Here is a 13375-nt window from a genome sequence, read left to right on the forward strand (position 1 = left end):
TCGCCGCATATGTGCGTGCCGTCGACGTGGAGACAGATTTAATCCGGCAGTAACTGTGAAACGCTGCACCGCGCGACAACATGGCATAATGGTCTAGGGCGCTATTGCCTACGATTCCACGTCACCTCTAATTCGTATTCAGGACACTATGACGCTCAACGATACTTGGATAATGTACCCAATGCAATTTTTCAGAAGGATAACGCCCGACCACACAGTGCTCGCATTTGCCAACATGCTCTGCAAGGTATACAGATGCTTCCCTGGCCACCGTACTCTCCTGACCTGTCACCAATCGAACATGTGCGGGATGTGATTGGACGCCGTTTGCCGACTCTGCCCCTGCCTCATTCAGAAGACGAACTGTGGCAAATGGTTGAGAGGGGATGGAGAGCCATCCCTCAGAACATCATCCACACTCTTATTGACTCTATGCCTAAACATGTTTCTTCGTGCATCGCTGTCCGCGGTGGTCCTACATCCTACTGAGCCGACGCAGTTTTCGCTCTGTATTCTGACTATCATTTTGAAATAAAGATCACTTATTGCTGCTTGCTATCTCTGTCTTTTTTCCAAATTTCATCAGTTTCTAACCACTCCTTCTTGGTGTTACATTTTCAGTGTCGAGCAGTGTATATCTTTTCTGAACGGAACATTGAAAGGCGTGTTAACTGTATTTTCTCTTTTAATATATTCAGTTTTCATATGCATTGTAGTCTGAGACACAAAGCATTCTCCCGAAAGAAACGTAATTCAAATAAATAAAAGAAAATTCTGGAAAATTTATATTTATAAATATATTTAAAATGCTCAGTTCGAATGAAAAAATAGTAAATTTGAAGAGACAATGCAACACAAACAATTAAAATAAAAGTCTAAAAATTAAAAAATTACCTAAAATAATAACCGTGACAAAAAAAAAAAAATTATAAAGAAAACTATTTGGAAAAAAAAAAATAAACGATGCACCTTTATATTTAAACTGCACATTTCGAATGGGTAAATAGAAATTTTTAAAACAGATATTCGAAAGAAACCATGCAACTTAAACAATTAAAATGAAATTCGAAAAGGAAAAAAAATTAAAATAATAACATAAAAATATAACATAAAGAACATTATTTGAAAGAAAGAACGTTGTGATTTTTTTTCTTCTCACGGAAAAGGAAAAATAGGTTGCCATATATTAAGAAGTTCGCCAAGTGAACTCTTCTTGGCGCAAACTGTTAAAAAAAAGGCCAACATAAATTTGTGAATTTCTCTGTAAATTTCGCACCAAATTTTACAAAATTTCATATTTGGGCATAAATTGAGTCGTAGAAGCGAAATATGTAAAAAAAATTGGCATGTTATTTCAGAAAAAGGTCCAATTTTTGTGTCAAAATACCTATGTTAGAATAGTGCAATATATAAATCTAATATATATCCTAAGTCGCGCTTTTGAGGCATGATGAACGCAATTTGAATTTCGTCAATCGGCCTAGTAGTACGGGAGATACAGAACTGTCCCATTTTTTTTCTTCGCATTGTACATGCATTGAAGTGCCAGATAAATTGGCATACCTTTTTAACTGTAAATAGTTCAATCTTTGGTCATGACTGCTATTGGAGTTTGGCGTTCTATAAACCGTGAATTTTCAACAGCAGTTCTCGATTAGCTTAAGGGCAAACTGAATATTGAAAGCTAGAAATATGCTGGCGATTGTTCTGCAGCTAGTTCCAGACAAGTAGTAGAAGCATGGTGGCATTTTATCTTGTCTCTAGCATCCATTACGAGCAGGATGGGCAGCTTAGCACCTGCAAATATATAGTGGTTCTGTGGTGGAACACACTAGTGGTTCTGAAAAATACTAACCCAGTACCCTCAAGAGATTTGAAGATGACTGTTGGCCGTCTTTAATTTTATATCATTGATGCGTCTAATCACTCGTAAGAAATGGTTCGTACTGCAACTCATTAAATTAAGCAATGTTAATACCAATTTGTAATCTCTCTACTGATGGTTTGTTGTATCTGGAAGATGTATATTTGATTTATCACTATACACCAGGAGGTCAAATAGGTCTTTAACTGTCAAAGTCACCTGATGATATATGGCATCAGAATATTCAGTACTTGTAGAATGACTCTTCAAAGCACAAGCTAGGTTACAAAGGTGAACTTTCAACGGATAGTTTCCAAGCACTTATTGCTTGGTTGATGGTGGTCCTTCCACCATATTACGTAAGTATTGATATACTCTTGCATGGAATCTCAAGTACAATATTCACCAGTAAATGAATGATTAGATTTGGTCTCAAAGTCCATTAAATAACTATTTTTATTCAGAATGAAAATTTATTGTTAACTGGGACACTGTAGCCTTTTTAGGTGAATATCTGTAAACTAATAGGCACTTAAGTATAAATCATAATTTTTCTCTCATTTAAACATTCTTGTTAAGTAATATCCAGGTAAATATTTGTATTTATTGTATAAATCTTCAGTCAACAACTTTCTTTGAAATAAAAATTGTTCTTATATATCTAAATTTGTACTATGTTTCCTGTGACTAGAAGGCAATGCTTGGCCACCAATAAAACAGAAAAAAACAGTTACATTTTAAAATGGCTCATTTTCCCTAAAAAAATCTGAAATAATACATAGTTCTTTTAAATTCCTTCACTGATACTGACTGATACTGACACCTACTATAAAATCTTCACACACAAGATACTATAAACGACTAAATATCATCATTTACTACTAGCTTTAGGTGTTCATTCAGTATCATCTGTACTGTTAAAATCTGTGAACAGGAACGGTGGGGAGTTGAGTTTCATGAGAGGTACCAGCAGATTCTAAAAATTTGTGGAAAGCCATTTTGACCATTCTCTTCTTTGTACAACTTTAATCAGCCGAGACATTAATTTTAAACTCTGGAAACGCTAATTTTCGCAGTCATTTTTTCGAGTGGCAACGGTCATTCACACTGGAGATAATAAATCTGCTTTATTTTGAAAAGTATTTCCGCTTTCAAATCGTAAAGTTTGTTAATAAACAAATAATAAAGTTTTACAAAATATGAAATAGAAATAGCATTGCCAAACATTAAATATATTCCGGATTCTAAAAATTCGTGGGAAGCCATTTCAACCATTCTCATCTTAGTACGAATTTAATCAGCTGAAATATTAATTAAAAACGCTGAAAACGTTATTTTTTGCAATCATTTTTCCAAGTGGCAACAGTCTCCCGCACTGAGATGAAAAATCTGCTGCATTTTGAAAATTGATGCCACTGCTCGCTTTCAAATTGTAGAATTTGTTAGTCAAAAATTTGTAAGTTTAATAAAATATGAAATAAAAATAGCATTGCCAAATATTAAATATATTATTGTATAAGGTCATATTATGACGTTGAAGAAAGCACATAACTGCGTGTGACATCATTGTATGTCGAAAATGTTTCATTAATGTCAGCATTTTAAATAAATAGCTGCTGCTGGCAACTTTTGTTTCAGGTTAGAATAACTGACACAATATGTTATTGTCATGTTAATTTTTTATTGATATTGAGAAAAAGCTTTTATATTAGATTAAATTTTAATCTGATGTCATATGTATACGTCTCAAAGGTTTTTGTTACCTGCTTTGGAAACAAAACAAAACAAAACAAAAAAAAAAAAAAAACAACTTATGAATTGGTTGTTACTTGGAAAGAATGAACAGATTTCATTCATACTGAAATGTTTTTATATATTTTCGTTTCAAGCATAGACCTTATAAATTTTGCATTAGCTGTAGCTCGCTAGTTTTAACCCATTAGCCGCTGGTGTTGCGTTGACGCAAGGATCAAAATAAATGTGTATATAAATATAACTACTTAAGATATTTTATACCAGCAGATAATTTTGTGTAGGGAATATTATGAAGATTATTTCTGTAAAAAAATACTTGCCTTCAACAATCATTTTGTTTATAATAACTAATCTCATACTTTAAGCAAAATTTTCGACCGGGTATTTTTACAGAAAATATTTAATGAAAGAATCGCCGTCTTTATGAGTGAGCTATTTTTAGTCAATGTCACCGTTTATCAGAACATTATATCAGTCAGATATTTATATTTGTGTTGGTAAGGGAGGGAAAACAGGTGTTGCGTTGACGCAACGTCAGCAGGAAACGGGTAGTTAATTTCCTTTTTCACTCATTCCTTTCCATGTTCTGGTTGTTTAAAAATGCCTAGATCGAGGTATCTTACATTAGAAGCCCTTCAAAGATTTTTTGATGAAGAAACAGATGGTGATAATGTTAATAATGACCAGAATGAAACTGATATTGTTGTTGTTCCCCCAGAAATTACAGAGGCTAGTGACAAAGAAGAAAGGAATGGCAATGTTTTAAATAATGATAATGATATTTTACCAAATAATACTGCTGGAAGAGTTGAAATTCACGTAAGAAGTAAGTTTCAGCCTTCTAAAACCAGTTATAGTCATACTAAAAAGTTTAAAAAGCAGAAGACTGAAATCTTGAAGTGGATAAAAAAGGAACTGTTAGTTATGTCTCAGGAAGAACATGAAGAGAAAGAGATAGAAGAAAAATTATAAAAGACAAAACATAAGGTAAAACTAGTGCACAAATTTTCGATTTTCTTTTTGGTTTAGACATTTACTCTCTTCTCGTTGAACTAACAAATATATACGCTCAGAGAAAAAAAAAAAAAAAAAATATGCCAAGAATTTATTGCATTTGAAGCCTATATGATAAGATTTATTGGAATATTATTGCTTACAGGATATCATTCTTTACCTCAAGGAAAAAATGTATTGGTCTTTTGATAAAAACGTTTCTGTTCCTGTTGTACGAGAATTGATATCACGTTTGCAGTACAGGAATATGAAGCAGAATTTGCATTTGACAATAGTCAAATTCACAATACTGATAAATTATATGACGCGAGACCGTATCTAAACTTACTAAATATGACCACTTTTTACAACTGGAAATATAAAGTCTCTTTTAGATTTCAGATGCGAGACTGCATTATTCCTTTTGCAAACTTCTATTGAGAGTGTAGAATTAGCCAGAAATAGATCAGCAACAGGAAGACCTAGTACATTCAACATTCAAAAACCATTGCATGGAGATAGTAGACATTTTATCGTAAAGTCCGTTGATAACAAAAGACTTTGTTGTAAAGCCAGACTGTTTATAGATGCAAGGTATGTAATGTAGCTTTATATCATGATTGTAATGAAGCTTTTCATGCTTGAATCTTCGAACTGAAATAATCTGTATTTGTAAAAGAAATATAATGTATATTTTAATATTGAGTTCATTACAAGTAAAGGGATTTGTAGATTTATAAAATGTTATGCAGTTCAAAAGTAATCCTGCGCTCCACTCAAAGGAAACATTGCACACGAGTACAATCTTACTCACTAAACATCCGTAGTCTTATTCCGCTGACGTTGCGCGAACGCAACACTCACTTTCTCCACAGGTAAGACCATTTTTTTTTTTATTTTCAATGTAAATTTATGTTATAAATGCTTAATTTAATATTTGCTATTATTTTCATGAGAAAAGAAACATTCCTTGTAGTTTTGGCGGTTAATGTAAATTATGTCTTTAGAATTGGCAAAGTATTGGAATCTGATTTTATAAAACTTCTTCACATATTCAGCCAATATCACTCAAACCATTCTCAGATTTTTTGTTGTGCTAAAATTACAAGTATATTTCTCCAGCAAACTTAAAATTTAAAATTTCAGGTATTGTGTCAGTATGTTTCCAAATTTAAATAACAGAACACATTTACCTTCAAAGTAAGACCTTTCACAGCTTACTTTAAGAGGAGTTTTGAAGCATTTCTGAAACTCACCTTGTGTATCTTTCAATTCATGCTATGTTCATTTTCTAACTTTTCTATACCAAATCTATAACACTTAATTTGTCTCTCGGTAAGGATGGCAGCAGAAGTTACCAGTGCACAGCCACGTCAGTCACATGAATGAGAAGTACGAAACTAAAAGCAACATGCCTGGCATTTTCGCATAACAGCATCTATGAGTTATTAATTCAAAATTGTGACAAGAAATTAACAATCTGGTAGCTATATTATGGATCATTTATTGGCTGACATAAATGCAGCAGCTTGTGATGTCATCATCTCTAAAACTGCTGGAAACATTGATTTTTTATTACAGCAATGAAAATTTGCTTCATTATTTTCTAAGATTTTAAGGTCACATACCCAAATATAATTGAATTTAACACCTGAACATCCAGAACAATAAGAATGTAGCACAAAATAGCTACAACTATCAATGGAATCACTTAACTGTTTTTTTTCCTCAGTGCACAGGAATAATTATATAACCTAATCAAGAAACCACATTAGATAAGCTATACATGTAGTCCCTGAACATTTGAATTATATAATTTACACTCATGTTCATAAATTAAAAATAATTCAGAGTCACTCGGAAATCGAACTCTAAAATAAATATATCACTTGTAAAATCACTACACACATCTTCAAGAATCATATGCAAATTTCACGAAGTAACCAGATGACACAGATGGTACGTCACAATGATGAGAGTGTAAGAGAGTGATATGTAAGGAATACAGGCAAAGAAGTAAAATTGTTCGCATGCGCTTTATAAGCATTTCAGTGCAATAACCGAATAGTTAGGACACAAAGGACGCATTTGGATGATTTTTTACGGGGTAGAATTATCGGCCGTCTGGAATGTGGGCGTACCCAACTGGAAGTATCAGACGAACTTGGAATTGCCCAGAGTGTCATTTCCAGGCTTTGGCAACGATTCCAAGATGATGGTAATGTGAGAAAACGTTACATCACAGGTCGCCCCAGAGTTACAACTCCGAATGAGGACCAGTATTTGGCAGTTACTGCCAAAAGAAACAGGCGGAGCACAGCCTCAGACCTGTCTCATCAGCTCTCTTCAGCCGCTGATACGACAATTTCAAGGCAGACCGTGTACAGACGCTTAGGGCAGATTGGTCTATATGCTCGTAGACCTGTCAGATGCATTCCACTTACTGCAAATCACTGGAGTAGAGAGCATGCATTGTGGACACCGCAACAGTGGGCTTGTGTGATGTTTTCTGACGAGTCCTGGTTTAGCTTGCAGTCTGATTATCACCGGACTTTCATATGGAAAGCTCCAGGTAACCGTTACCACCAAGAAAACATCATTGAACGACACTGTTACAGTGGTGCAGGAGTGCTCGTTTGGGGTGGAATTATTCTGGGTTCCAGAACTGACCTGCATGTTCAAATTGGAACCATGACAAGCCAAATCTATCAAGACGTCATTCTGCAACAACATGTACGTTTCTTTCGGGACGCCATGGGCGCACGATTTGTGTTTATGGATGACAACGCCCGTCCTCACCGTGCAAACATCGTAAGTGAATGCCTTCAATCGGAGGACATCACCCATACGGACTGGCCAGCATTCTCATCAGACTTGATTCCAGTAGACCATGTGTGGGACATGCTTGGCCAACGAGTTGCAGCCCATCAATCTCCTCTACATATCTACCGGAACTTTGGAGAGCATTGCTTTTTGAGTGGTGTAATATCCCCCAAGATCAGATTGATAATTTGATACTCAGCATACCTAGGCGTTGTAAGGACTGTATTGCATCGTCTGGGAGACATACAATGTATTAACAATCATACCAACCATGTAATATTGGTTTTTTGTAAATAGGTGTTTTTTGTAATTTGCTCCAGGGAGAAAAAAATCGCTAATTTTTTTAATAATATCAAACATATAGCATCTTTTTTTGCTCTTTACCTTTTGTTTAATAAATAAGCTTTACAAATAAGTTAAATTTGTTTTGCTTCTAACTCTTCCTTTGCCTGATTTTGCATCATCCTTAATTTATGGACATGAGTGTAGTAACAAATTGCATACATATTAAAAAATACACATGCTATGGCATAAATACCTTTTTAAAAAAGTGTATTTAGTTATGGATAAAAAAGAAAATGTAATCAGCCTATTTACTACTTTATTAAAAAATCTACAAGAGTTGTAAATATACAAAAGTTAAAAAACCATATAATTGCATAAGAGATTCACGTGGTTTCATTGTTTTAAGTAAATCTTATACTAATATTACAAAGTGATATTAAAAAAAAAATCTTAAAACAGATTTGCTTTCCCTGTTAACAGAGAAAACAGTTAACATTCCACTTTGAAAAATATCTATCATTAATTTTATGTGTTAGTATCAAATAGGCAAATCCAAAATACCAACATTAGGAAATTTTCTGTATTCACAAACAACACATTACAGCTTCAACTCCAACTTATATACAACGAATGAGACAGCTAGTGGAACTCTATGTTAAAACTGCACTTCCAGAAAGATTTATTTGTTCTTAATCCTTTGCTAGCACACAATCAAACTAAAACTTATCAATAAATAACTAAAAATATCAAACAGAATCAGTAGATAAGGTGTAGAAAAATCATAAAATAAATATTTTTTTCACTCTAAAATTCATTTATTTAAATTTTACCTACACATTTTAGATTATCAAATCCAGAGAAACTAATGATAAGCATGTTTTGCACAAGGCAGTCGAATAAATAGTGGGTCATCATTTACATAATACTGCACTTGCTGCAAAAACATGTTTTTTACGGTGGGTAAATACTTTTGATAAAGAAGGATAACAATTTTGTTACAAAATGGATCATCTGATAATAAATTTCTTAGAAAAAATGTATTACTTCCTTCAATATATAAAAATAAATGCTCATTGCTAGTGCAAGTTGAATATTAATTTTAAATATTAAGTATAATTTATGAAATACATACCTACCATGCAAAAATTTATTTTATAAAATAGACTGATACATAAAAGTGTACACAGACAGTGCAAAAGACATGGACTTGTATTGGCACTTCTTTCAAATGTGGTTCTAGTTTACTCACATTATTCACACATCATACAAACGTCAAAAGTGCTTTGAATATATTTTGTTCATTAAATACTACAATTATATTTACAACATGAGCTATTATCCTTTCAAAAGATATTTACATATTTTGCTCAAAATTTAAAGAAATATTCAAAAAATAATTAAGGCTCATTAAATATTGAATGAACCTTACTTGTATTGATATCCTCAAATATGAAAATACTAAGAAACTTGAGCAGTCTATTTGCATAGAACTTGAAGGCAATAACATATGGCTTTAAATCACTAATCAAAAACATGCATTTAAATAAACTTTGCCTCTTAAGATTTCAATATGAAAATTAGCAGTCTTTTCTGTATCACACAGCTTTCGTGAGATAGCTATTACAAAAATAACTTTCCAAACATAGCAACGTTCTCTGCAAATGATGCAAAGAGCTACTTTGACTGGAAAGAGAAAAAAGAAAATGTGTTACATCTGCCTCTGCAGCTTTAGATCTGAAATGCATACAAAATTGTGGATCAAAGCAATGTCCTTATATATAAAAACTGTTGGAGATCACATTTAGACTTCATCCACAAGAATGCTAACAGGCTCGTGATGATTGTTATTAACCTGGTTTTGCTTGCTGTTTTCTTCTGGAAGTATCTCCGGTTGCGGAATTTTTGGTTCTTCCATTTTCTTTTCTAAATCCCTGATACGAACCTCTTGCTTAAGTACGATACTTTTGAGTTTGCGAATCTCTTCCATAACTTCGTCTAATTTTTCTTTCTGCAAGAAAGAACAATATTTATAAATTTAACTCATTACATAAGTATAATAATAAAATGGAAAATTTTAACAGTTCTGAACATGATACTTGAAATTAGTGGCAACAGATTTTATTATGTAATATTTAACATAACGTAATTAATGTTAACATAAACATAATGAAGATTTTATTGACCGAAATATTATTCTAATCTATACATAAAATTACAACATTTCTTTATTTATGTAGCATGTTTCTCATAGAATCTATTATCTCTCTTTATTTTGAGAAACTGTAACTGGAAATACGTATCCAGAATCATTAAGGTATTAACCCTTTGACGCTCAGTGGTCGCGCCCTGAAACCACCAATTTTCGAATTTTTTCCCCATCTTCCTTCTGAAATTTTTGAGTGAAAATCATTGAATACTGATCTTTTACCTCTAAATAACACAAAATGTCTACAGAATCATGCATGTTTTAGGTCTTTGTTCTTCAAATTAAATGCCTTTTCAAATTCGTTTTCAATGAGACAAAATAATTTTCTTTTATTAATATAAACAGCTTTAAATTTCAAAAGTTATTCATCGCACATCATGATTTCTATCATAAACAATAAAAAATAGCAATAATTAAACTGCATATATAAAAACCCTCTATATGTATGGCATTTGCTTTGTGATTTCAGGCGCGACCACTGCTCCACTAGAGCATTGTGTCACAATGCTCTAGAGGTTCAGTGGTCGCGCCTTGAAACCACTGCTCTTCACAATGGCGTTTGCTTGCTTCTCAAATAGAAATGTTTATTTTTACCTGGATATAGATAGGAGGTTTTGAAATCACAGAGTTATTTTATTACTAAGCAATACAAGCACAGTAAAAAGGTCTTTTTTTTCCCAGAGACTTTTCTCTGACCTCAACACACTTGCTCCCCAAGCTAGTATTGTGATTTTATAAATTACTTCCTGTGGTTTAAATTTTATGTAAATATACTTTGCTGTAATTAAAAATAGAAATTGCAAAAAGTTTTATTTAAATTAAAAATATTTTCTGAATATTTTGAGACGAAAAACGAATAAAATAAGTATGAATGGGAAACGAATGATCCGTACCAAAGCCAAAAAGACCAAGCCCCCCCCCCCATTAACATAAAAAAGCATTCCAGATGAAAAGAAACTAAATAACGCTGGACATATACCAGTGAAATTTAGATCCAATCAGTGTACATTTTGTAGCACAAGGAAGAAACATCATAGAAGAAGATACATGTGCGAAACGTGCAATGTGGGTCTATGCATGTACCAAAAAGACAAAACATGCTTTAAAATAAAATAAATAAATAAAAATAACCACCAAGTCTTTTTTTTATCCTTATTTTACTCAGTTTTTTTAATCCATGAAGCCAAACGTCCTTATTATGTAGGTACTTATACATTCACTGCTATAGAAAAATTACATAAATGCTTATTTTTAAATTTTTCCTGACGATTTAGTTTGTAAAATAATGTAAAATATATATATATTATGCAGTTCTTACATGCATTTTTTTTTAAATTCGTAAATTTCGTCATTTATTGGAAACGCGCACGGAGAAAGGTAAATTTGTTTTCCTACTTCCTAGGTACGTTCCAAAGTCCTAGACGCGCGGTGGTTTCACAGTGCGACTACCACCCACAAAACAATGGGCAAGAGTACATTTTTTAAAATTCATATATTATTTGTCTCTGGGATCATAATATTCAATTTCTAGAGTTTTTAGTTAAAAATATTATAAAAATAATATCGCGCGCGTCAAAGGGTTAAAGCCTATGACCATATTTTTTTTTAAAGTTCTGTACAAAGAAGGGATGTTGAAAAGTTTCCTTTCAAGGTTAGGTTATACAGTCGATATTTTCTTGCTGTTTTAACACGTTCACTGCCACACGCATTTTATACGGTTTGCCCATGGTGCCAACATTAATTTTTAATTATTCAATGTATATCCTGTTGAAATATTATCTATAGAAGATAGGGTGATTTATGTAATCGTGTTTAATGCATTTTTCGTGGTGTGGGTCACTGATCACCCCCGAGGCACTGCAGACCATTATTGCGATTTATTATTTAAATTTTTGCGATCTATTACTCTTCAAACCATTATAGTAACGTAACAATGGTTGTTATTTAAAAATTCATCTGTATCAATATTTACCCTAATTATGTATTTTTACTGTTGCTCACTGGAGGGCCCTCCCGGCAATGTAGAAGAGTGCCAGCCACCGGTGACCCCCACGACAGTCAACGTGTTAAACAAAATGCAACCACAATCAAAGCATTTGTTTCATTCATAAACAATATTAATCACAACCCTCTTATAAGAGGTCTTGCTTGGATGCATTCAAAACTCCATTACAGTTCTCTCCATACTGTCAGCAGACTGAAACCTTTCCTTTTTTAGGGACTTTTTCAACTGACCGAACATGAAAAATTGTATAGGGAATAAATAAAAGATCTCCAATGTAATGTTCAAATTATGCTTCACAAACATGAGAATACATACAATAATACAAAGTTAATTTGAAAAGTATCCTCTATTTGGCATAAATAAAAGAACGTACACAGCTACAATAATTTTTTTATGTATATCTGAAAAGTATAGCTGTATCCCATTTTTGGCCATAGTCACCATGCAAATTCAAGCACTTATTATTAGGTTTCACCAACTTACAAATCCCATCTGCATAAAATTCTGCCATGGGATTTTAATAAACCTGTTGCACCACTTTGATAATCCTCACGGTCAAGCTAAATGTCTCTCGCCAAAGCCAATTTTTAATTCAAAATACTCAAGTCCGAACTGTAAGGGAATGGTAAAAAACATCCCATACGAACTGATGCAAAAGTTCTTGCGTGAAATCAGGTGTTGCTGTGCAAGAACACAACCCCAGATGTCAGCGGACTCAGTTTCTTCAAAGTGTTAAACTTAAAAAGTGATTGCCAAACCAGTTTCAATGAATTCACAAACAAGATTCCCTTAGCATCCCAAAAGATGATGGCTGCAATCTTTCTTGTTCATAAAGACTGATCGGCTTTCCTCAGAGAACCAAATTTAGAGAAAACCACAAAAGTTGCTGACTTCACAATTATTGATTCCACATTTGGTAAAACTGCACATTACTTAATTTGTAGCTGGTGTCATGAAATATTAATTATGTATATTTCTGCAAATTTTACCCCCCCAAAAATAGGCTTTTTGTATTTAGCTCATTAAAGTATAATAAGGATTTTATTGACTGAAATATTAATTCTATAAATATTCTAAAATTAATATTCCATACAAAATTTTCAGTTTTTTTTTAATTCTTGTGGAACTCCTTTCATAAGATTACCTTAATTTTGAGAAATTCTAATTGGAAATAATGTCCGAGATCATTATTTAAGGAAGTAAGTAATATTTTTTTTAATATTGTATGATTAGAAGGGATGATCAAAAGTTTCATTTGTACAGCCCCAGTAATTTATTGCTGTTTCAAAAGAAATGCCACTACCATTACAGGAGTTTCTTTGATGATTAAGATTAATAACAACCCTTACCACATGGTGCAAAAAACATCCCAGAAAATCCTGGTTTTTCATATTTTAAGGGTGGCATCAAAGGATCTTTGTAAGGGTTCCCAAATTTTGTTTCA

General features: G+C 32.9%; 1 protein-coding gene across 3 annotated transcripts in view; it reads right to left on the reverse strand.

The window, feature by feature from the left end:
• Nucleotides 1–8019: 8019 nt before the first annotated feature.
• LOC118198622 (coronin-6-like) overlaps nucleotides 8020–13375 on the reverse strand; it is a 159342-nt gene continuing 153986 nt past the window's right edge. For all 3 annotated transcript variants that reach the window (XM_085818516.1, XM_085818523.1, XM_035370353.2), the window contains exon 11: nucleotides 8020–9728. In XM_085818516.1, coding sequence (XP_085674642.1) covers nucleotides 9522–9728 — 207 coding nt within the window. In that variant the 3' untranslated portion in view covers nucleotides 8020–9521. The remainder of the gene's footprint in view (nucleotides 9729–13375) is intronic.

Source organism: Stegodyphus dumicola, chromosome 1 (assembly GCF_044657685.1).
Source record: "Stegodyphus dumicola isolate Sdum_Otavi_A_Nest chromosome 1, ASM4465768v1".
Taxonomy (NCBI): Eukaryota; Metazoa; Arthropoda; class Arachnida; order Araneae; family Eresidae; genus Stegodyphus; species Stegodyphus dumicola.